Source organism: Oncorhynchus gorbuscha, linkage group LG06 (assembly GCF_021184085.1).
Source record: "Oncorhynchus gorbuscha isolate QuinsamMale2020 ecotype Even-year linkage group LG06, OgorEven_v1.0, whole genome shotgun sequence".
NCBI classification, from domain to species: domain Eukaryota; kingdom Metazoa; phylum Chordata; class Actinopteri; order Salmoniformes; family Salmonidae; genus Oncorhynchus; species Oncorhynchus gorbuscha.
Window position 1 is genome coordinate 96,812,481 of NC_060178.1, and position 26,803 is coordinate 96,839,283.

General features: G+C 43.7%; 1 protein-coding gene across 1 annotated transcript in view; it reads left to right on the top strand.

Moving 5' to 3' along the window:
• Positions 1-26,803, top strand: part of LOC124038595 (protein sidekick-2-like) — a 709,487-nt gene that overhangs the window by 664,180 nt on the left and 18,504 nt on the right. Inside the window, 1 exon segment of the mRNA XM_046354647.1 lies at positions 14,115-14,247. Coding sequence (XP_046210603.1) covers positions 14,115-14,247 — 133 coding nt within the window.

The following is a 26,803-nucleotide window of genomic DNA, read 5'->3' on the forward strand; positions in this document are numbered from 1 at the left end:
GTGGGACTGACTGACTGTGTGAGTGTCCCAAATGGCAATTTATTCGATATTGCACTACTTTTGACCAGAGTTTTATGGACTGTGGTCAAAATATGTGCACTAAATAGGGAGCCATTTGGGACTGACTGGCTGATCAAGCTCATAAGAACCAGCTGGAAAGCCAAGTGCCCTCTGTATGATGCTGTGCCCAGGGGAATTAGTCATGTCTTTCATACCCCAGAAGGTAGGGTGTGTGTGTGTGTGTGTGTGTGTGTGTGTGTGTGTGTGTGTGTGTGTGTGTGTGTGTGTGTGTGTGTGTGTGTGTGTGTGTGTGTGTGTGTGTGTGTGTGTGTGTGTGTGTGTGTGTGTGTGTGTGTGTGTGTGTGTGTTTGTTTGTTTGTTTGTTTGTTTGTTTGTTTGTTTGTTTGTTTGTTTGTTTGCCCTTGGGGATGGATCAAAGGTGCATTTTACTTTGAAGAGCAGCCAGGTAGCCAGGGGGTGAGATTATGCGTGAGAGGAGGAATGCTAAAATGCACCTCAGATATCTTTGAACTGCCGAGGTGCTGACTGGTTAAAACTCAATCCTTCCAGTATCTATTCCACAAAATATACAAAGAAATGTCAATTGAATAAAGGTACAACAAAACGAAGGGTTGCTAGTTTGCAGTCATTCCAGCTTCAGTTTGAAGTGATTGTGTTAGCTGTGTTGTTGGCTAGCTCCTCTGAATAACGGTCTTAACTTATTGGATGGTTGAACATCCTCAGTATTTCCTAGAGAGAGAGAGGATGAAAACAGATGTTGTTTTATTTGAGCCAGTGTGTTTACATCTTCAGTGATAACCAGCGGTGGAAAAAGTACCCAATTGTTATACTTGACAAAAAGTAAAGATACCTTAATAGAAAATGACTCAAGTAAAAAAACCCGTCACCCAGTAAAATACTACTTGAGTAAAAGTCTAAAAGTATTTGATTTTAAATATACTTAAGTTTCAAAAGTAGATGTAATTGTCACACTCTGACCATTATTTGCGTTGTTAGTTTCTATGTTTTGTTTGGTCAGGGTGTGATATGAGTGGGCGCTCTATGTTGCATGTCTAGTTAGTCTGTTTCTATGTGTTTCTGCCTGATATGGTTCTCAATCAGCGGCAGGTGTTTGTTGTTGTCTCTGATTGGGAACCATATTTAGGTAGCCTGTTTTGTATTGTGGTTGGTGGGTTATTGTTTATGTGATGTTGTATGTTTGCACGCAGTTTTGATAGCGGTCACGGTCGTCTTGTTATTTTGTTTGTTCGTTTAGTGTACTTTGTGTTTTTCCATCTATCATTAAAAGGATGTATTCACGCTGCACTTTGGTCCGATCCTTACTCCTCGGAGGAGGAAGAGGAGGAAAACCGTGACAGTGATTGCTAAAATATACTTAAGTATCAAAAGTAAAAGTTTACATCTTTTGAAATTCCTTATAAAGCAAACCAGGCGGCACTATTGTCTTGTTTTTTAAATGTACGAATAGCCAGGGGCATACTCCAACACTCAGACATCATTTACAAATGAAGCATGTGTTTAGTGAGTCTGCCAGATCAGAGGCAGTAGGGATGACCTGTCAATGGGTGGGTAACTGGTGGCATGGAAGTCAAATGCAGTAGAGCAGAACTTGGTAAATGGCCGGAGCCGTTTAAGCACATAACACCCGGCTTACAGAAATCACAAAAAACACATGGGCACAAAACCCATCTCGCACCAGTCACAAAAGGCACACTTACACTGAACAATTCCCTACAAGGACATGGGGGAAACAGAGGGAACGTATACAACATGTAATTAGGGAATTGAAACCAGGTGAGTGTGACAATCAGACAAAACAAATGGAACATGAAAAATGGATCTGCGATGGCTAGAAGACCGGTGACGTCGACCGGCGAAAACCGCCCAAACAAAGAGAGAAACCGACTTTGGCAGAAGTCGTGACATGACCAGGGATGTTCTCTTGATAAGTGTGTGAATTAGACAATTTTCCTGTTCTGCTAACCATTCAAAATGTAACAAGTACTTTTAGGTGTAAGGGAAAATGTATGGAGAAAAATAGTACATTTTATTTGGGAATCTAGTGAAGTAAAAGTAAAATTTTCCAAAATATAACTAGTACTACAGATTCCCCCAGAATTCTACTTAAGTTGTTTTTTAAAGTATTTTTTACTTAATTAATTACTTTACACCCCTGGTGATAACCCACTGGGAAGAAACTGGTTGAATCAATGTTTCCATATAATTTCAACCAAAAAAACTATTGTGATGGCATTGAATCACATAACTTGCAACCTACATTTATTGACGTGGTGAAATGTTTTGTTGATTTCACGTTGAATTCACGTTAGTTGACAACTTAACCAAAATGTAAATCAAAACTAGACATTGAAAGTACGGCTGTGCCCAGTGGAAATTGGCCTTTGGCCAAGAGTGATTAAGGAAGGAATGAGGGTATGAGTTGAAGGAGCTTGTGGCACTCCTGAAGTTCACAAAGCTGTGGAACGCAACTGCACACATTGTTAATGAGTCCCACAGGCCCGAGGAGGGGAGGGTGGATACTGGACCAACCTACTGCCCCTAGACTGGATTTCAGGGCTGTGATAAGGGTGCTACTACCCCCTCTCTATGCCGGAGAATTGTTAAATAATTCACACCTCACTCACTCAAAAGTGAATGAGCATCAGAGTTAGTGAGGGAGAAAGGGAGAGGGAGAGAGAAGGGGATGATGGGAGGAGTGGGCCTGTTGAGTGGAGCTCCCTCTGAATTTTTAAACAGGCAGTTTATCATAATCTCTCACAGGGCCAACAATAACATTTTCTTCACATTCACTCCTTAACCCTTTGTCTGCCCATAGAGGGGCCATCCCAGCCACGACTAGTCCCTTCTCACAGAAGACACAATGGTGGAACCAGTCCAATTTGTCTCTGAAACTTGCTGTGAAGTCTGCTGTGTGAGATTAGCCCAGGACCACTAGAGGTTGGGTAGGTTGTTTGCTCTTTACCATATTATGTCTATTTATAATAAGCTACCCAGGAAAGTGCTGAAATAACCCATATTAATATATGTAGTCTTAGAAATAAGGTTCATGAAATCACTAACTTGCTAACATCAGATGACATTTATCTATTAGCCATTTCTGTAACACACTTAGATAATTCATTCCATACTACAGCAGTAGCAATATAACATATATAAAAGAGACATAAATGATTATGGGGAGATGTTGCTGTATATATTCAGAGCCATATTCCTGTAATGCATAGAGAAGATCTTATGTCGAGTGTTATTGAAGTGTTGTGGTTGCAGGTTCACTTGGCACATCTAAAGCCTTTTCTTTTGGGGTGTTGCTATATGCCACTATGTGCTTACAGTCAGTATCTAATAGCTGTGAAATGCTTGATATTGTATGTGATCTAAACAGAAAGGTCTACTTTCTTGGGGACTTGAATATTGACTGGTTTTCATCAAGCTGTCCTCTCAAGAGGAAGCTTCTCACTGTAACTAGTGCCTGCAATCTGGTTCAGGTTAGTAATGCTACAGGAACAAGATCATCCACATGTATCTATCACACTTTCACTAATACTGTAGAACTTTGTTCTAAAGCTGTATGTGTACCCATTGGATGCAGTGATCACAATATAGTGGCTATATCCAGAAAAGCCAAAGTTCTGAAAGCTGGGCCTAAAATAGTGTATGAGAGATCATACAAAATATTTTGCTGTGACTCTTATGTAGATGATGTTCAAAATATTTGTCGGTCTGATGTGATTAAGAAGGAGCATCCAGACTCTGCACCTGATGTATTTAAGAAATTGCATCTTCTAATTATTTATAAACAAGCACCTGACTGTCAGAACTGTTAAGGCTCCATGGATTGATGAGGAATTGAAAACTGTATGGTTGAAAGAGATGGGGGAAAAGGAGTGGCTAATAAGTCTGGCTGCAAATTGAGAAATAATGTGACTAAACTCAACAAAAAGAAAAGACACTGTATTATGAAGCCAAGATCAATTACATAAAGAATGATGGAAATGATTTGCAGAAAGAAAATATAAACTCTACCTTTCATTGAATCAGATGGCTTATTCATCACAAAACCATTTGATGTTGACAATTATTTGAATGACTAATTAATTGGAAAAGTGGGCAAACTTAGGCAGGAAATGCCAACACTGAACAGTGAGCAATCATATTCATGCAATATTTTTCTTTCTTAATGCAAGTTAACATTTTGTAAAGTTACTGTGGGAGAGGTGGATTATGACAAACCTCCTGGCATTGACAATTTAGATGGAAAGCTACCGAGGATGGTAGCTGACTCGATAGCTACTCCTATCTGTCATATCTTTCATCTGAACCTAGAGGAAAGTCTTTGTCCTCAGGCCTGGAGGGAAGCCAAGGTAATTCCGCTACCCAAGAGTGGGAAAGTGGCCTTTGCTGGTTCTAACAACAGACCTAAAAGCTTGCTGCCAGCTCTTAGCAAACTGTTGGAGAAAATGGTATTTGACTAAATACAGAGTTCCCGAGTGGCACAGCGGTCTAAGGCACTGCATCTCAGTGCAAGAGGTGTCATTACAAACTTTGGTTCGATTCCAGGCAATATCACAAACGGCCGTGATTGAGAGTCCATAGGGCGGCGCACAATTGGCCCAGCATCGTCCAGGTTTGGCCGGGGTAGGCTGTCATTGTAAATAATAATTGACTCTTAACTAACTATCCTAGTTAAATAAAGGTTTTTAAAAATGTATTTTTCTCTGTAACCAAATTAACCTCTCTAGGGTAGGGGCAGCGTTCAGAATTTTGAATGAAAAGCATGCCCAAATTAAACAGCCTGCTACTCGGACCCAGAAGATATGATATGCATATAACTGGTAGATTTGGATAAAAACACTCTAAAGTTTCCAAATAGTGTCTGTGAGTATAACAGAACTGATTTGGCCAGCAAAAATCCATTCAGGAAGTTTTTATTTTTGGGGTTTTGTAGTTTTCTATTCAATGCCATTACAGTATCCATTGACGTAGGACTCAATTTGCAGTTCCTATGCCTTCCACTAGATGTCAACATGTCTTATAATTGAGGGAGTAAGACCAGTCTGAATGAGTGGACCCTGACTTGTCACAGAGCTTGTTCAAGCGCAATCCCGAGAGAGTGCATTTCTTGTTTACCCTTTATATTGACGACGTTATTGTCCGGTTGAAATATTATAGATCGTTTAGGCTAAAAACAACCTAGTGGCGCTTTCTGGTACTTAGAAAGTCAACGCAAACGGGAAGTTCAGAATTTGTTTTGCACGCAAAGAAGCAGCTACAAGCAACGCTACGGTGCAGGTCTTTCAATGTAGTTATTTCTTGTCACGCTTCAGCCTTGGAAAAATATTTGTTTGTAAGTTCGATTCAAGCATTTAGCTAATGATGATAATCTTGTTATTGATAGAGTTTCTTACATATCAATGTTGGTTGCATTTACTCACAAATTGCAATGCCTTTTGTGTATGTCGTTAGCTGTATTACTTTGCTCATGCGTCATGCAAACGAATTGTAAAATATACAATACTGTAGTTTTGTTACTGTTTCTAGTGTAATATGCTTTGTTATTCTACATAGATGGTTATACATTATTAGAGTAATGAAAGGAGCAATTACCATATGGTTAACAATTAGCTATAGGGTTTGGCATCATGCCAGATGCATGGTACCTTAGCACGTGCTTTGTATTATGCAACTTCAAATGTTTAATGTACAGCTACAGTATGTCGGTGTGAATTGAACACTAAAGTATATTCTTTTCTGTATTTTGCAGTTTCACAACATAAACGTTTTCAATATATTCATTCAAGAAAAGTCACGCCTTGGGAGTTTTATTGAAGACTTAGTTGTTAGCTATCTGTCTAGTTTTGCATGGGAACGCAACTCAAGGGCAGAATAGATATAGAGAGACTTTATCGAACAAAAGGAACATTTATTGAGTAAATGAATGTCCTCTGAGTGCCACCATATGAAGATCATCAAAGGTAAGGGATTAATTGTATCTCTATTTCTGAGTTTTGTAACGCTTCTGCTTGGCTGGTTACTGTTTGTAACAATTTGTCAACTGGGCTATGTTCTCAAATAATCGTAAGGTATGCTTTCGCCGTAAAGCATTTTAAAAATCTGCCACCGTGGTTGGATTCACAAGAAGTTAATCTTTAAACAAAATATGTTTTGTTTTCTGAATTTTTATGAATGAGTATTTCTGTATTTGAATTTGAAGCACTGCAATCTCACTGGATGTTGGCCAGATGGGACACTAGTGTCCCACATACCCTAGAGAGGTTAACAGACTGTCCGCATGCTTATAGAGAAGGGCACTCAACATGTACTGCACTGACACAAATTACTGAAGATTGGTTGAAATAAATTGATAATAAGATGATTGTGGGAGCAGTACTGTTAGATTTCAATGCAGCCTTTGATATTTTTGACCATAACCTGTTGTTGAAAACACATATGTGTTATGGCTTTTAAACCTTAGCTCTGAATCCATGATATGGCAATCTATCTAATAGAACTCAAAGGGTTTTCTTTAATGGAATCTTCTGTAATGTCAAACATGTAAAGTATGGTGTACCGCAGGGCAGCTCTCTAGGCCCTCTACTCTTTTCTATTTTTACCAATGACCTACCACTGGCATTAAACAGAGCATGTGTGTCCATGAATGCTGATGATTCAACCATAAACACATTAACCTCTCTAGGGGGTCCCACCTGGCCAACATCCGGTAAAATTGCAGAGCGCAAAATTCAAAAACAGAAATACACATAATAAAAATTTATAAAACATACAAGTGTTATACATCGGCTTAAAGATTAACTTCTTGTTAATCCAACCGTTGTGTCAGATTTCAAAAAGGCTTTACAGTGAAAGCCATGCGATTATCTGAGGACAGCGCCCAGCACACAAAACATTACAAACATTTACCAGCCAATTAGAGGAGTAACAAAAGTCAGAATTAGCGATAAAATGAATCACTTATCTTTGATGATCTTCATATGGTTGGACTCACAAGACTCCCAGTTACCCAATAAATGTTTGTTTTGTTTGATAAAGTCCCTCTTTATATCCAAAAACTTCCATTTTGTTGGCATGTTGTGTTCAGTAATGGCTCTAAGGCGGTCACAACAGGCAGACGAAAAATCACAAAAGTATCAGTAAAGTTCACAGAAAATGTCAAACGATGTTTATAATCAATCCTCAGGTTGTTTTTAGTCATAATAATCAATAACATTTCAACTGGACAATAGCTTTGTCAATATAAAAGAAAAACAAGAACGGCGCGCTCTCAGTCGAGCGCAGTAAACAGCTCTGGGACACTGCAGGGTCCACTCATTCAATGTGGTCTTACTCTCTAATTTTTAAGAATACAATCCTGAAACAATGTCTAAAGACTGTTGACATCTAGTGGAAGCCATAGGAAGTGAAATCTGAGTCCCATGTCTTTGGATACAGTAAAGGCAGTCAATGGAAAACTACAAACATAAAAAAATCCCACTTCCTGGATGGATTTCTCTTAGTTTTCGCCTGCCATATCAGTTCTGTTATACTCACAGACATTATTTTAACAGTTTTGGAAACGTTAGCGTGTTTTCTATTCAAATCTACCAATTATATGCATATCCTAGCTTCTGGGCATGAGGAACAGGCAGTTTACTTTGGGCACGTCATTCATCTGAATTTCCCTGTCCCTGTCACTAAAAAAATTAAAGGAAAAGAATTCTCTAAAATGCAAATAAACTATAATATCTCATACGGAAAGTAGTATGTTCAATAGGAAATCAAAATTATCAAGCATGCGCCCTCTCCCTCGCGTGCTGAAAGACTGATATTGTTCCGGTGATCTCCTCACCAAAACTCCAAATTCTTGCTTGTTTATATACATAACTTATATACATAACTGTAGCACTGATGAGTAAACAATTGTCCATTGGGATGGAGGCAGAGTAAAGACTGTTGAGGGGGTGGGGGAATGACCATAGTGGTAGCAGCATGACCGTTTATCCTTTATTCAACCTGTTGCGGCGAGCAATCCCATATCCGGGAACGTAATTATAGCCTCAAGCTCATTACCATAACGCAACGTTAACTATTCATGAAAATCGCAAATGAAATGAAATAAATATATTGGCTCACAAGCTTAGCCTTTTGTTAACAACACTGTCATCTCAGATTTTCAAAATATGCTTTTCAACCATAGCTACACAAACATTTGTGTAAGAGTATTGATAGCTAGCATAGCATTAAGCCTAGCATTCAGCAGGCAACATTTTCACAAAAACAAGAAAAGCATTCAAATAAAATCATTTACCTTTGAAGAACTTCGGATGTTTTCAATGAGGAGACTCTCAGTTAGATAGCAAATGTTCAGTTTTTCCAAAAATATTATTTGTGTAGGAGAAATCGCTCCGTTTTGTTCATCACGTTTGGCTAAGAAAAAAAAAATTCAGTCATTACAACGCCAAACTTTTTTCCAAATTAAGTCCATTATATCGACAGAAACATGGCAAACGTTGTTTAGAATCAATCCTCAAGGTGTTTTTCACATATCTATTCGATGATAAGTCATTCGTGACAAATTATTATTTTACAATGATGGCTTACCCCGGCCAAACCTTCCCGGACGACGCTGGGCCAATTGTGCGCCGCCCTATGGGAATCCAGATCACAGCCGGTTGTGATACTGCCCGGGATCGAACCACGGTCTGTAGGGACGCCTCTAGCACTGAGATGTAGTGCCTTAGACCGTTGCATCACTTGGGAGCCCTAAAATTGAGGGGCCATGGGGACCAAGTGAAATAATGACATACTAGGTGCATGTGCACTCAATTGAAATCGTGATTCGTCCAAATAATCAACAATGCAAAAACCGCCGCAGCGGTGGTATTGTTCCTCATAACCTTCATATCCCATTTTACTGTGTCATGTTTCATAACCGAGTCACAGTAGAGATAGAAAATGGCAATAATACGTTAACTTTCCATTGTGTGTGTTTCTCTCCTGCATCCAAGTTTAAGTGTATTACATGTAGTCTTGTTATAAATTATTAACATTATTATTAGTAGTTGAATTACAGCTCTCTCCGTGATTTATCAGCAACACGCTCATGATATGATTAATCCCCTCCCTCTTTTACACATTTATTTCTCATGAAAGTTTCAAATGTTTACTTAAACATTGGGATTTAGGAATGAACTCAACCTAAAATATAAATATTTGTGGAAAAAAATGAAGTTGGTTTTCAGGCCTTTCAGTGACAGTGTCCAGAGAAAGACAGAGAGAGAGGAGATAGACCGAGAGAGGCTCTCCCAACCAAACCAACCAAGGCCATTCAGCATAGACGGATGTCTGATTGTTTAACAGGCTTACAGGGACAGTGTGTCCAGAGAAAGACAGAGAGAGAGGGGATAGACTGAGAGAGGCTCTCCCAACCAAACCAACCAAGGCCATTCAGCATAGACGGATGTCTGATTGTTTAACAGGCTTACAGGGACAGAGGGAGGAAAATGTGGAGGAACTTATGCCGAATGCAAAACATTTTTTTCACCAAGTTCTAAGAAGAACCTTGTTTTGAGAGAGCTGTTCTGAGTGCACCACTTGTGGATGTTGGGAGGTCTCGCTCTTTTCCCTTCTCACTCATAACTTTCTCATAAATACCCTCTCTCACTCCATACTCATAAATACCCTCTCTCACTCCATACTCATAAATACTCTCTCTCACTCCATACTCATAAATATCCTCTCTCACTCCATACTCATAAATACCCTCTCTCACTCCATACTCATAAATACCCTCTCTCACTCCATACTCATAAATACACTCTCTCACTCCATACTCATAAATACCCTCTCTCACTCCATACTCATAAATACCCTCTCTCACTCCATACTCATAAATACCCTCTCTCACTCCATACTCATAAATACACTCTCTCACTCCATACTCATAAATACCCTCTCTCACTCCATACTCATAAATACCCTCTCTCACTCCATACTCATAAATACCCTCTCTCACTCCATACTCATAAATACACTCTCTCACTCCACACTCATAAATACCCTCTCTCACTCCATACTCATAAATACCCTCTCTCACTCCATACTCATAAATACACTCTCTCACTCCACACTCATAAATACCCTCTCTCACTCCATACTCATAAATACCCTCTCTCACTCCATACTCATAAATACACTCTCTCACTCCACACTCATAAATACCCTCTCTCACTCCATACTCATAAATACCCTCTCTCACTCCATACTCATAAATACCCTCTCTCACTCCATACTCATAAATACCCTCTCTCACTCCATACTCATAAATACCCTCTCTCACTCCATACTCATAAATACCCTCTCTCACTCCATACTCATAAATACCCTCTCTCACTCCATACTCATAAATACACTCTCTCACTCCATACTCATAAAACTCTCTACTCCACACTCATAAATACCCTCTCTCACTCCACACTCATAAATACCCTCTCTCACTCCATACTCATAAATACACTCTCTCACTCCATACTCATAAATACCCTCTCTCACTCCATACTCATAAATACACTCTCTCACTCCATACTCATAAATACCCTCTCTCACTCCATACTCATAAATACCCTCTCTCACTCCATACTCATAAATACCCTCTCTCACTCCATACTCATAAATACCCTCTCTCACTCCATACTCATAAATACCCTCTCTCACTCCATACTCATAAATACCCTCTCTCACTCCATACTCATAAATACCCTCTCTCACTCCATACTCATAAATACACTCTCTCACTCCATACTCATAAATACCCTCTCTCACTCCATACTCATAAATACCCTCTCTCACTCCATACTCATAAATACCCTCTCTCACTCCATACTCATAAATACACTCTCTCACTCCACACTCATAAATACCCTCTCTCACTCCATACTCATAAATACCCTCTCTCACTCCATACTCATAAATACACTCTCTCACTCCACACTCATAAATACCCTCTCTCACTCCATACTCATAAATACCCTCTCTCACTCCATACTCATAAATACACTCTCTCACTCCACACTCATAAATACCCTCTCTCACTCCATACTCATAAATACCCTCTCTCACTCCATACTCATAAATACACTCTCTCACTCCACACTCATAAATACCCTCTCTCACTCCATACTCATAAATACACTCTCTCACTCCATACTCATAAATACCCTCTCTCACTCCACACTCATAAATACCCTCTCTCACTCCATACTCATAAATACACTCTCTCACTCCATACTCATAAATACCCTCTCTCACTCCATACTCATAAATACACTCTCTCACTCCATACTCATAAATACCCTCTCTCACTCCATACTCATAAATACCCTCTCTCACTCCATACTCATAAATACCCTCTCTCACTCCATACTCATAAATACCCTCTCACTCCATACTCATAAATACCCTCTCTCACTCCATACTCATAAATACCCTCTCTCACTCCATACTCATAAATACCCTCTCTCACTCCATACTCATAAATACACTCTCTCACTCCATACTCATAAATACCCTCTCTCACTCCATACTCATAAATACCCTCTCTCACTCCATACTCATAAATACCCTCTCTCACTCCATACTCATAAATACACTCTCTCACTCCACACTCATAAATACCCTCTCTCACTCCATACTCATAAATACCCTCTCTCACTCCATACTCATAAATACACTCTCTCACTCCACACTCATAAATACCCTCTCTCACTCCATACTCATAAATACCCTCTCTCACTCCATACTCATAAATACACTCTCTCACTCCACACTCATAAATACCCTCTCTCACTCCATACTCATAAATACCCTCTCTCACTCCATACTCATAAATACACTCTCTCACTCCACACTCATAAATACCCTCTCTCACTCCATGTAAACCTCCACACGTATCTCTGAATGGAGAGGTTTTGAAAGTGTCACTTACACTCCCTGAAACATGGTTGTTGGCTCTTGAATGGATCTCGTTATTGATATGTATGTTGATAACCTTTACAATAAAGTGAACATAACCAGAGCCTTCCTATCTGAGACTACATGGGGATTGAACATAACCTAATCTACACAACCAGAGCCTTCCTATCTGAGACTGCATGGGGGTTGAACATAACCTAATCTACACAACCAGAGCCTTCCTATCTGAGACTGCATGGGGATTGAACATAACCTAATCTACACAACCAGAGCCTTCCTATCTGAGACTGCATGGGGGTTGAACATAACCTAATCTACACAACCAGAGCCTTCCTATCTGAGACTGCATGGGGATTGAACATAACCTAATCTACACAACCTGAGCCTTCCTATCTGAGACTGCATGGGGGTTGAACATAACCTAATCTACACAACCAGAGCCTTCCTATCTGAGACTACATGGGGATTGAACATAACCTAATCTACACAACCAGAGCCTTCCTATCTGAGACTACATGGGGATTGAACATAATCTAATCTACACAACCAGAGCCTTCCTATCTGAGACTACATGGGGATTGAACATAACCTAATCTACACAACCAGAGCCTTCCTATCTGAGACTGCATGGGGATTGAACATAACCTAATCTACACAACCAGAGCCTTCCTATCTGAGACTACATGGGGATTGAACATAACCTAATCTACACAACCAGAGCCTTCCTATCTGAGACTGCATGGGGGTTGAACATAACCTAATCTACACAACCAGAGCCTTCCTATCTGAGACTACATGGGGATTGAACATAACCTAATCTACACAACCAGAGCCTTCCTATCTGAGACTACATGGGGATTGAACATAACCTAATCTACACAACCTGAGCCTTCCTATCTGAGACTGCATGGGATTTATGCCGATGCAGTGAGCTCCTCCACTCTACAAGGGTTGAATTTATGAGTCAGCCACAAGGCTAACTGTAATGGCATTCCACAGACAGCCCACATAGTGTTTCATCAGAAGAGATCATCTCAGGAAATACTGACAATAGACAGGCTGGGATCTCATGGCTGTTCCATGATCCTGATAACAACCCTCCTCCTCCCTATCCATACCCCACGGCCACCTCCCCACCACCACACAAACACACTAACAATCTGTCTCCAACAAACAAAAGGGGTCAAATTAAAAATAATAATAGTAAATGAATACAATTTTGAATTAAATAAATGAATACTAGAGGGCACCTTCTCTTCCATCCCTTTGGTAAATGCGTGGAGACAGTTCAGTCCATTTTGACTGATCAGTGTGTATCATTCAGATGTTTTCCTGCTTCCTTTCATCCAGTTTCTCTGCCATGTCACTCTGGTGTGTGAATGAGATTTCTCTGTGATTTTATACAAGTTGTTTATGTAGACGGTCTTTCTGTTAAAGTGAGTGTACTGTAGCTAGAATTCCTTTATTATTTGATCATATTAGTGCACCTCATTTCAATGCCAATGTTGTCCATTAGCCAGTGACTGACTGATAGGACTACCAATGGCTCTGTCCTTGCCATAGTAATGTAATTAGAATGCTATATTATGTAATTATACACTAAGTGTACGAAACATTAAGAACACCTTCCTAATATGGAGTTGCACCCCCTTTGCCTTCAGAAGAGCCTCAATTTGTCGGGGCATGGACTCTACAAGGTGTCGAAAGCGTTCCACAGGGATGCCGGCCCATGTTGACTCCAACGCTTCCCACAGTTGTGTCAAGTTGACTGGATGTCCTTTTGATGGTGGAACATTATTGAGACACACTGGAAACTGTTGAGCATGAAAATCCCAGCTGCACTTAAATCTTTTGTCTTGTCCATTCACCCTTTACATGGCTCACATAATACATGCCTCAATTGTCTCAAGGCTTACAAATCCTTCTTTAACCCCTCTCCTACCCTTCATCTACACTGATTGAAGTGGATTTCTCAAGTGACCTCAATAAGGGATCATAGCTTTCACCTGGATTCACCTGGTTAGTCCATGTCATGGAAAGAACAGGTGTTCTTAATGTTTTGTCCACTCAGTGTATATTTATCTCTCTATATTGTCCTGTCTCCTCAGGTCTCCTCCTCGGCCCAGCCCAGGCAGTCTCAACTACTCTGACGAGGATTTGAGCACCACCAAGTACAACGATCTGATCCCGGCTGAGAGCAGCAGCCTGACAGAGAAACCATCTGAGATATCAGACTCTAAGGTACAGACAGTATGTACTCCCCTTAACGTCTCCCTTCTCACTGGGAGTATCTGTCAACATATTGGATCCCACTGCACCTCACCTTTACATTGATGCTATGCCCATAGATGATGATCTGTGGTCAGTTTTGTATTTCCCCCCTAGTGGTTAAGGTTAGGATTCGGGAGGGACAGCTGAAACTTCCACCTGGAGTGTTTGGCTCAGTGCATTGTCCAGTGTACTGGTAGTGGTCTAATGTCTGTAAGCAGACACCCAGGGCATTGATAGAGTAGGATTTAGATGGGAAATGTGTCCTGTGACTCTTCTGGTCTTTATGGGGCAGTCAGACTGAGCTGGAGGCAAGCTCTGGGAGTAAGGCCAGTACCCAGTGCCCAGCTCTGGTGGTGGTCGGAATCAAGCACAGAGGATGCTCACACATGCGCACACAAACACACACACATACGCACACAGACTGGAGGGTCTGCTGCGTTCTCAGGCCCAGGCTGGATTCCTTCCACAGCCCCGTCCTCGTTTTGGGTCACCGTTACCCATAATGCCCCTTACATCCCGTCCCAGTCTGCTGTGTTGGCATCTGCTGAATCAGAGGAACAGACAGACACACAGGGGGGCCGGGGCCCAATAAACGGCTCTCATCAATGAACTGGATCTCTCGTTCTCTCTCTCACTTCTCTCTCTCTTTCTCTCTCTCTCTCTCTCTCTCTCTCTCTCCAGCTCCAATTATATTTTTCTTTCTTTTAATTTGTCTGTTTTTCTCTTCTAGCTTGTTGTCTATACTGATCCTCTTGTTGCTGTTTTCCTCTGCTCTGTTCTTGTGGTTTGTGTAGAAACCTGCAAATGGAGGGAGGAAGCCTTCTAAGTTTTTTTTAATCTTGGAATTTTTTACTCTAGCTTTCCCAACTGGTCAGTCTCCCAGATGGCAACCTATTCCCTATATAGTGCACTACTTTTGACCATAGCCCTATGGTACTGTAGTAGTGCACTATACAGGGTATAGGGTGCCATCTGGGACTCAGACTCAGCTTCTACTAAATACATACCAGTATGAATTCCTCAGAAGCCAGATGTCTCTCTCCAGCAGTTCCCTTATCAAAAGTTTAGCTTCACATCAATGGATAAATCTCCCACCCAATGAACTGCTACAGACAGGATCTTTCCTTACATCCAAAACATCCTCCGATATAAGCAATTTTGAAATGTAATCATCGGGCTGTCATATCTACCATTCCATACTTCCTTATTAACAAACAAGCTCAACAACCCTAGCCTATCTGGCCTTCCAGCCCTCCAAACTCCACTTGCACCACGCCAGACGTACAGGCCCAGGCCTCCTCCCCATAACATTTAACATTTACATTTACATTTAAGTCATTTAGCAGACGCTCTTATCCAGAGCGACTTACAAATTGGTGCATTCACCTTATGACATCCAGTGGAACAACCACTTTACAATAGTGCATCTAAATATTTTAAGGGGGGGGTGAGAAGGATTACTTTATCCTATCCTAGGTATTCCTTAAAGAGGTGGGGTTTCAGGTGTCTCCGGAAGGTGGTGATTGACTCCGCTGTCCTGGCGTCGTGAGGGAGTTTGTTCCACCATTGGGGAGCCAGAGCAGCGAACAGTTTTGACTGAGCTGAGCGGGAACTGTACTTCCTCAGTGGTAGGGAGGCGAGCAGGCCAGAGGTGGATGAACGCAGTGCCCTTATTTGGGTGTAGGGCCTGATCAGAGCCTGGAGGTACTGAGGTGCCGTTCCCCTCACAGCTCCGTAGGCAAGCACCATGGTCTTGTAGCGGATGCGAGCTTCAACTGGAAGCCAGTGGAGAGAGCGGAGGAGCGGGGTGACGTGAGAGAACTTGGGAAGGTTGAACACTAGACGGGCTGCGGCGTTCTGGATGAGTTGTAGGGGTTTAATGGCACAGGCAGGGAGCCCAGCCAACAGCGAGTTGCAGTAATCCAGACGGGAGATGACAAGTGCCTGGATTAGGACCTGCGCCGCTTCCTGTGTGAGTCAGGGTCGTACTCTGCGGATGTTGTAGAGCATGAACCTACAGGAACGGGCCACCGCCTTGATGTTAGTTGAGAACGACAGTTTGTTGTCCAGGATCACGCCAAGGTTCTTAGCGCTCTGGGAGGAGGACACAATGGAGTTGTCAACCGTGATGGCGAGATCATGGAACGGGCAGTCCTTCCCCGGGAGGAAGAGCAGCTCCGTCTTGCCGAAGTTCAGCTTGAGGTGGTGATCCGTCATCCACACTGATATGTCTGCCAGACATGCAGAGATGCGATTCGCCACCTGGTCATCAGAAGGGGGAAAGGAGAAGATTAATTGTGTGTCGTCTGCATAGCAATGATAGGAGAGACCATGTGAGGTTATGACAGAGCCAAGTGACTTGGTGTATAGCGAGAATAGGAGAGGGCCTAGAACAGAGCCCTGGGGGACACCAGTGGTGAGAGCGCGTGGTGAGGAGACAGATTCTCGCCACGCCACCTGGTAGGAGCGACCTGTCAGGTAGGACGCAATCCAAGCGTGGGCCGCGCCGGAGATGCCCAACTCGGAGAGGGTGGAGAGGAGGATCTGATGGTTAACCCTGTGGTTACCCTGCCATCCCCTCTCAAAGCACAACCATATCATCACCAGTGGTCTATTCTACAGATGACCAGTAGCGTGATGTCCCTTTTGAAGTTTTATTGAGTGGATAACTCCAGGCTATCAGCTTAGCTCTCACGCACGCACACACACACACACAAACACGCACACACACACGCACGCACACGCACGCACACACACACACGCACGCACGCGCACGCATGCACGCAAACACACACACACACGCACGCACACACACACACACACACACACACACACACACACACACACACACACACACACACACACACACACACACACACACACACACACACACACACACACACACACACACACACACACACACACACACACACACACACACTATCAGCTCTGCTCAGTGTTGGGTTGTGGCTGGGGTTGTCTCCATTAAGCCCTATGGGCCTCCAGTTCAGTCCTCCACAGGCAGGTATAAGTTGGCTATTGTCCTACCCTTAAGAAGGGATTTAGAAGAAGAATTTAATGCGGGGTTATTGAGGCAACCGGGCCACCACCACAACTGTACCTGGGCTAGCGGCAGGTGGACCAGACACACTCTTTAGAAATCACTGTGTGTTTGTGTGTGACACTCTGGATAGAAATCAGCAGTTGAGAATGGAGTGAGCTCATCTGAGTCGATGGGAGTTTGAAGATAGTGAGTGCGTCCCAAATGGCATAGTGCCCTATAGCATAGTGCCCTTTATAGTGCCCTATGGGCCCTTGCACTAAATAATAAATAGGATGCTATTTGGGGCTCAGTCCGTGTGTTGCTTCATCATGGGAGATGAAAGAACATACAGTATCTGGACGCTGTGTCCGGCTGCTGGAGCGCAGACCTAGACACCACAGAGAGAAACATGTCTGCTGTGTTATGGTTGTCTCCCATGACAACAGAGAGGATTGTTTTGACTGGAACTGCTCCGAGGGTTCATCTGTAGCATTTTTGGAAACACCATTAAGTTATATGATGACACTTCCTGGAACCAAGTAAAAATAGAACAGGCTTTGAGTAATGCTAGCTAGAGTCTTAGTGAAATGCAGAAGAAAAGGAAATATATATATATATTTTTAACAAAGAGGAAATACCTGATAATGATTGACTATAATTCATGACATAATATTCACAAATGCATGTTATGTTAGACATTTAAGACATGATAAAAAACCCGGAGAAAAATCTGTCACATCTGTCTGATTTAGTTCATCATAAACAACAGCAGTTGCTGCGTGTGCAGAGGGGGATTAGAACTGCCTAGTCACGCTAAATCCTTGTCTCAAATGATGTACAGCTGGATTGTAGGGGATTTCGCAAGGGACTCAATATGTTTTTTAAAATCATATTTACACACACAAACATGTGCAGGCACACATGCTCTCAAACAAATACCTACTCAAACAAACACACACACTCCCCCTGTAACGGCGTTCTTCGTTTGTAGAAAGAGAGTCGGACCGAAATGCAGCGTGGTGGTTACTTGATACATGAAAAATACTTATAGAAATACAAAAACAACAAACGGAACATGAAAACCTAATTACAGCCTATCTGGTGAACACTACACAGAGACAGGAACAATCACCCACGAAACACAAAGCGAAACCCAGGCTACCTAAATACGGTTCCCAATCAGAGACAACGAGAATCACCTGACTCTGATTGAGAACCGCCTCAGGCAGCCAAGCCCATACAACACCCCTACTCAGCCGCATTCCCAATAACCACAAAAGCCCAATACGAAATACAACAAAACAAACCCATGTCACACCCTGGCCTGACCAAACAATCAACGAAAACACAAAACACTAAGACCAAGGCGTGGCACCCCCCTCCCTCTGTACTGTCCGAGTGTTTACCTGCTGACTGAGGTTCCTGCTGTGTTCACTGTAACAATGATGAGTGTTACCAAAGCAATTGAAATAGATCAACAAAGTGAAAAGAATATCACAAATGAACAGTAAACATTACACTCAGAACAGTTTGAAAGGAATAGAGACATTTCAAATGGCATAATGTCTATACACAGTGTTGCAACGATGTACAGTGTTCTCTCTCTTCCTCTGTCCCTCCTCTCTCTGTATCTCTCTCTCTCTCTCTCTCTCTCTCTCTCTCTCTCTCTCTCTCTCTCTCTCTGTATCTCTGTATCTCTCTCTCTATCTCATCCTCTCTCACATTCTCTTTCACTCTCTTTGTATCTCTTTGTATCTCTCTCTCTCATCCTCTCACCTTCTCTTTCACTCTCTCTGTATCTCTCTCTCTCACTCCTTCTCTCCCCAACTCTCTTGGTTATGGGATGTAGGGTTATGGAGGGGTTATGGGGGTTTCAATCCCCAATATAAAGTTCACAGGGTTTGATGGATAGAACAGCACTAAAGACTCCACAATGCATTCCACTCTGGCCCCAACAGACCATCTATACCAGGGCAAGGAGTCGCCTGAGAAGTCTAGTAGTCTCCCGGGAAGTCTATGAGTCTCCTGAGAAGTCGCGTAGTCTCCAGAGAAGTCTAGGAGTCTCCAGAGAAGTCTAGGAGTCTCCGGAGAAGTCTGCTAATCTCATTGGAAGTCTAGTTGTCTTCCGAGATGTCTAGTAGTCTCCTGAGAAGTCTAGTAATCTCCTGAGAAGTCTGGTAATCTCATGAGAAGTCTGCTGATCTCATGAGAAGTCTGCTTAATCGTCTGAGAAGTCGGGTAGTCTCCTGCGAAGCCTGGTAGTCTCCTGAGAAGTCTGCTAGTCTCCTGTGAAGTCTGGTAGTCTCCTGAGATGTCTAGGAGTCTCCAGAGAAGTCTAGGAAAATTCAGAGAAGTCTAGGAGTCTCCTGAGAAGTCTGGTAGTCTCTTGAGAAGTCTAGGAGACTCATGAGAGGTCTAGTAGTCTCCTGAGAAGTCTTTATCTCTGGGTGTTGAGAGTTGTATCTCTATCTTTGGTTTTGAGAGTTTTGTCTCTAGGAAACTAGGTCAAATGTGATTTCTGAAATATTTTGAATGTTATTCCCTCTGTTTTCTTTTTAGACATATTGAGTATCCCTCAACTTATTAGCAGTGTTGTCGACAACAGCAGATTTGAGAAGTCATTCACCATAAAACATAAACCTTATGTTTCTGTTAACGTTGGAAATGAAACCACTCTCCGCTGCGAAAAACGTCTGTCATAAATATTAAACCCATTAATGAGATGAAATCTTAATCTGTCAAGATAGTAAACATCCTAATTATGCACATCCTGTCTGGGATCTGCCACTGCCTGGTGTCTGTCTCTCTGTTATCCTCAGATAGAAGGGTAACTCCCCTGGGGACTGTGTAGTTTCATGCCTAAGGCCTTGGCCCATTCAGAGCAGTCATCTCCCCTAATAAGCCTTTTAGTGTGTTCGAATGAATCACTGTTTCACAGACTAAGGCCCCTCAAGGCATATTTTAACTAATCTTATTTTAGTGTAGATTCCACAATAGGACCCTTGAGTTTATTTTGGACAATGATGTGGAATGGAGGGAGGCAGCGAGGGGTGGATGTTAATGTTGTAGTAGAACAAACCATCTGTTCCACACTCACTCCAAAGCCTTAGTGAAGTTGGGCCGGGGTGGGACGCAATCCAGTATGTCAACCCTGTTCCCCATCCACCCCCCCCCCCCCCCACACACACACACACACCTGTTGGGACGGTGCAGGAGAGGATGGATAGGAGTGTGGTCATGTGTGTCACATGTGCAGTAGTACCATAGCAGGAGAGCTGAGAGTTGGTTGACCATGAACAGACCCCACAGAGTGACCAATGAGAAAGCTGTTTCTTGTTTAACATCTGGAATGCTGGGTGTCATGATTCAGATGAGCTTATGCCAGGCATCTAGCAAAGATACAAGGTAGGAGTTCAGCAACTCGATTGTGCTTATTGGAAATATACCCAAATTCCTGTTGTGATTGTTTGAATGAAATAGATAGAAGCACTGGGTGTTAGCCTACATCCTAATGTTGTGCACGATGATTATTCTGCCCTTGAGTTGCGTTCCCATGCAAAACTAGACAGATAGCTAACAACTAAGTCTTCAATAAAACTCCCAAGGCGTGATTTTTCTTGAATGAATATATTGAAACGTTTATGTTGTGAAACTGCAAAATACAGAAAAGAATATACTTTAGTGTTCAGTTCACACTGACATACTGTAGATGTACATTAAACATTTGAAGTTACATAAATACAAAGCACGCGCTAAGGTACCATGCATCTGGCATGATGCCAAACCCTATAGCTAATTGTTAACCATATGGTAATTGCTCCTTTCATTACTCTAATAATGTATAACCATCTATGTAGAATAACAAAGCATATTACACTAAAAACAGTAACAAAACTACAGTATTGTATATTTTACAATATGTTTGCATGACGCATGAGCAAAGTAATACAGCTAACGACATACACAAAAGGCATTGCAATTTGTGAGTAAATGCAACCAACATTGATATGTAAGAAACTCTATCAATAACAAGATTATCATCATTAGCTAAATGCTTGAATCGAACTTACAAACAAATATTTTTCCAAGGCTGAAGCTGACAAGAAATAACTACATTGAAAGACCTGCACCGTAGCGTTGTTTGTAGCTGCTTCTATGCGTGCAAAACAAATTCTGAACTTCCCGTTTGCGTTGACTTTCTAAGTACCAGAAAGCGCCACTAGGGGGCAAATAACACCATTGAACACAATGAAAATCCAATTTAACCATTGTAATAAAATAATCTGTTACCTTCTAACAGGATGGCAGCACACTCCCCGCCTGGTATAATGAAATTGTGCCACTATTAAATAAAACATATCAAGAAACAAATAATGTCCTTTCTATTTTTATCTTTTGTCTCTAGGATGCTTCAGAAAGAAGAACAACAATCTCTGAGATTGGTCTCAGAAACACCTTAGCAGCTCCTTGCTTGACAATTTTTCGTTCTACTTTCCTAACCTTTTTGTCAGTACTGGGAAAGGCTTTTACCACAAGCCCGACTGGCCAGTCATTTCTGTGTGCCTGACTGTCTTTCAATAAGACAACATCTCCCACTTTTACATTTGGCTTTTCTGCTGTCCATTTTTTTGCGTCTCTGCAGCGTTGTCAGGTACTCCTGTCTCTGTCATGCAGGTGAAAGAGGACCCAAAAGCGACTTAACAGAAACAGAGTTTATTTAAATCCAAACAGGGAATAACAAAAATCCTCTAGTCTGTAGAGGGGAATAACTAGAGAAGCGGCCACAGACTGCAGGTCGCTTCGGGTAGGCGCAGGCCGTAGTTGATAGAGCCACCTGCTCACACGCAGCATCTGATGAAGGCAAAAAACACGACAGGACAGGGCGAAACACAATCACAGCATGGTGAATACAAAACAAGGAACCGACGGGACAGGAACGGATCACAAAGGAATAAATAGGGACTCTAATCAGGGGAAAGGATCGGGAACAGGTGTGGGAAGACTAAATGATGATTAGGGGAATAGGAACAGCTGGGAGCAGGAACGGAACGATAGAGAGAAGAGAGAGCGAGAGAGTGAGAGAGGGAGGGGAGAGAGAGGGATAGAAGGAGGGAAAGAACCAAATAAGACCAGCAGAGGGAAACGAATAGCATGGGGAGCACAGGGACAAGACATGATAATAAATGACAAACATGACAGTACCCCCCACTCACCGAGCGCCTCCTGGCGCACTCGAGGAGGAATCCTGGCGGCAACGGAGGAAATCATCGATGAGTGAACGGTCCAGCACGTCCCGAGACGGAACCCAACTCCTCTCCTCAGGACCGTAACCCTCCCAATCCACTAGGTATTGGTGACCCCGTCCCCGAGAACGCATGTCCATGATCTTATGTACCTTGTAAATAGGTGCGCTCTCGACAAGGACGGGAGGGGGGAGGGAAGACGAACGGGGTGCGAAGAAAGGGCTTAACACAGGAGACATGGAAGACAGGATGGACGCGACGAAGATGTCGCGGAAGAAGCAGTCGCACAGCGACAGGATTGACGACCTGGGAGACACGGAACGGACCAATGAACCGCGGAGTCAACTTACGAGAAGCTGTCGTAAGAGGAAGGTTGCGAGTGGAAAGCCACACTCTCTGGCCGCAACAATACCTTGGACTCTTAATCCTGCGTTTATTGGCGGCTCTCACCGTCTGTGCCCTGTAACGGCAAAGTGCAGACCTCACCCTCCTCCAGGTGCGCTCACAACGTTGGACAAACGCTTGAGCGGAGGGAACGCTGGACTCGGCAAGCTGGGATGAGAACAGAGGAGGCTGGTAACCCAGACTACTCTGAAACGGAGATAACCCGGTAGCAGACGAAGGAAGCGAATTGTGAGCGTATTCTGCCCAGGGGAGCTGTTCTGCCCAAGACGCAGGGTTTCTGAAAGAAAGGCTGCGTAGTATGCGACCAATCGTCTGATTGGCCCTCTCTGCTTGACCGTTAGACTGGGGATGAAACCCGGAAGAGAGACTGACGGACGCACCAATCAAACGACAGAACTCCCTCCAAAACTGTGACGTGAATTGCGGGCCTCTGTCTGAAACGGCGTCTAACGGGAGGCCATGAATTCTGAATACATTCTCAATAATGATTTGTGCCGTCTCCTTAGCGGAAGGAAGTTTAGCGAGGGGAATGAAATGTGCCGCCTTAGAGAACCTATCGACAACCGTCAGAATCACAGTCTTCCCCGCAGACAAAGGCAGACCGGTAATGAAGTCTAAGGCAATGTGAGACCATGGTCGAGAAGGAATGGGGAGCGGTCTGAGACGACCGGCAGGAGGAGAGTTACCCGACTTAGTCTGCGCGCAGTCCGAACAAGCAGCCACGAAACGGCGCGTGTCACGCTCCTGAGTCGGCCACCAAAAGCGCTGGCGAATAGACGCAAGAGTGCCTCGAACACCGGGATGACCAGCTAACTTGGCAGAGTGAGCCCACTGAAGAACAGCCAGACGAGTGGAAACAGGAACGAAAAGGAGGTTACTAGGACAAGCGCGCGGCGACGCAGTGTGCGTGAGTGCTTGCTTAACCTGTCTTTCAATTCCCCAGACTGTTAACCCGACAACACGCCCATAAGGAAGAATCCCCTCGGGATCAGTAGAAGCCACAGAAGAACTAAACAGACGGGATAAGGCATCAGGCTTGGTGTTCTTGCTACCCGGACGGTAAGAAATCACAAACTCGAAACGAGCGAAAAACAACGCCCAACGAGCTTGACGGGCATTAAGTCGTTTGGCAGAACGGATGTACTCAAGGTTCTTATGGTCTGTCCAAACGACAAAAGGAACGGTCGCCCCCTCAACCACTGTCGCCATTCGCCTAGGGCTAAGCGGATGGCGAGCAGTTCACGGTTACCCACATCATAGTTGCGCTCAGATGGCGACAGGCGATGAGAAAAATAAGCGCAAGGATGAACCTTATCGTCAGACTGGAAGCGCTGGGATAGAATGGCTCCCACGCCTACCTCTGAAGCGTCAACCTCGACAATGAATTGTCTAGTGACGTCAGGAGTAACGAGGATAGGAGCGGACGTAAAACGTTCTTTTAGAAGATCAAAAGCTCCCTGGGCGGAACCGGACCACTTAAAACACGTCTTGACAGAAGTAAGAGCTGTGAGAGGGGCAGCAACTTGACCGAAATTACGAATGAAACGCCGATAGAAATTAGCGAAACCTAAAAAGCGCTGCAACTCGACACGTGACCTTGGAACGGGCCAATCACTGACAGCTTGGACCTTAGCGGAATCCATCTGAATGCCTTCAGCGGAAATAACGGAACCGAGAAAAGTAACGGAGGAGACATGAAAAGAGCACTTCTCAGCCTTTACGTAGAGACAATTCTCTAAAAGGTGCTGTAGAACACGTCGAACGTGCTGAACATGAATCTCGAGTGACGGAGAAAAATCAGGATATCGTCAAGATAGACAAAAACAAAAATGTTCAGCATGTCTCTCAGAACATCATTAACTAATGCCTGAAAAACAGCTGGCGCATTGGCGAGACCGAACGGCAGAACCCGGTACTCAAAATGCCCTAACGGAGTGTTAAACGCCGTTTTCCACTCGTCCCCCTCTCTGATGCGCACGAGATGGTAAGCGTTACGAAGGTCCAACTTAGTAAAGCACCTGGCTCCCTGCAGAATCTCGAAGGCTGATGACATAAGGGGAAGCGGATAATGATTCTTAACCGTTATGTCATTCAGCCCTCGATAATCCACGCAGGGGCGCAGAGTACCGTCCTTCTTCTTAACAAAAAGAACCCCGCCCCGGCCGGAGAAGAAGAAGGCACTATGGTACCGGCGTCAAGAGACACAGACAAATAATCCTCGAGAGCCTTACGTTCGGGAGCCGACAGAGAGTATAGTCTACCTCGAGGAGGAGTGGTCCCCGGAAGGAGATCAATACTACAATCATACGACCGGTGAGGAGGAAGGGAGTTGGCTCGGGACCGACTGAAGACCGTGCGCAGATCATGATATTCCTCCGGCACTCCTGTCAAATCGCCAGGTTCCTCCTGAGAAGTAGGGACAGAAGAAACGGGAGGGATGGCAGACATTAAACACTTCACATGACAAGAAACGTTCCAGGATAGGATAGAATTACTAGACCAATTAATAGAAGGATTATGACATACTAGCCAGGGATGACCCAAAACAACAGGTGTAAACGGTGAACGGAAAATCAAAAAAGAAATAGTCTCACTGTGGTTACCAGATACTGTGAGGGTTAAAGGTAGTGTCTCAAATCTGATACTGGGAAGATGACTACCATCTAAGGCGAACATGGGCGTAGGCTTATCTAACTCTCTGAAAGGAATGTCATGTTTCCGAACCCATGCTTCGTCCATGAAACAACCCTCAGCCCCAGAGTCTATCAAGGCACTACATGTAGCACCCGAACCGGTCCAGCGTAGGTGGACCGACAAAGTAGTACAGGACCTTGATGGAGAGACTTGAGTAGTTGCGCTCACCTGTAGCCCTCCGCTTACAGATGAGCTCTGGCTTTTACTGGACATGAATTAACAAAATGTCCAGCAACTCCGCAATAGAGGCACAGGCGGTTGGTGATCCTCCGTTCCCTCTCCTTATTCGAGATGCGAATCCCTCCCAGCTGCATGGGCTCAGTCTCAAAGCCAGAGGAGGGAGATGGTTGCGATGCGGAGCAGGGAAACACCGTTGATGCGAGCTCTCTTCCACGAGCCCGGTGACGAAGATCTACCCGTCGTTCTATGCGGATGGCGAGAGCAATCAAAGAGTCCACATCTGAAGGAACCTCCCGGGAGAGAATCTCATCCTTAACCACTGCGTGGAGTCCCTCCAGAAAACGAGCGAGCAGCGCCGGCTCGTTCCACTCACTAGAGGCAGCAAGAGTGCGAAACTCAATGGAATAATCCGTTATGGACCGTTCACCTTGGCATAAGGAAGCCAGGGCCCTAGAAGCCTCCCCACCAAAAACTGAACGGTCAAAAACCCGAATCATCTCCTCTTTAAAGTTCTGGAATTTGTTAGAGCAATCAGCCCTTGCCTCCCAGATAGCTGTGCCCCATTCTCGAGCCCGGCCAGTAAGGAGTGAAATGACGTAAGCAACCCGAGCTCTCTCTCTAGAGTATGTGTTGGGTTGGAGAGAGAACACAATCTCACACTGCGTGAGAAAGGAGCGGCACTCAGTGGGCTGCCCGGAGTAGCAAGGTGGGTTATTAACCCTAGGTTCTGGAGGCTCGGCAGGCCAGGAAGTAACAGGTGGCACGAGACGTAGACTCTGGAACTGTCCAGAGAGGTCGGAAACCTGAGCGGCCAGGTTCTCCACGGCATGGCGAGCAGCAGACAATTCCTGCTCGTGTCTGCCGAGCATGGCTCCTTGGATCTCGACGGCAGTGTAACGAGCGTCTGAAGTCGCTGGGTCCATTCCTTGGTCGGTTCCTTCTGTCATGCAGGTGAAAGAGG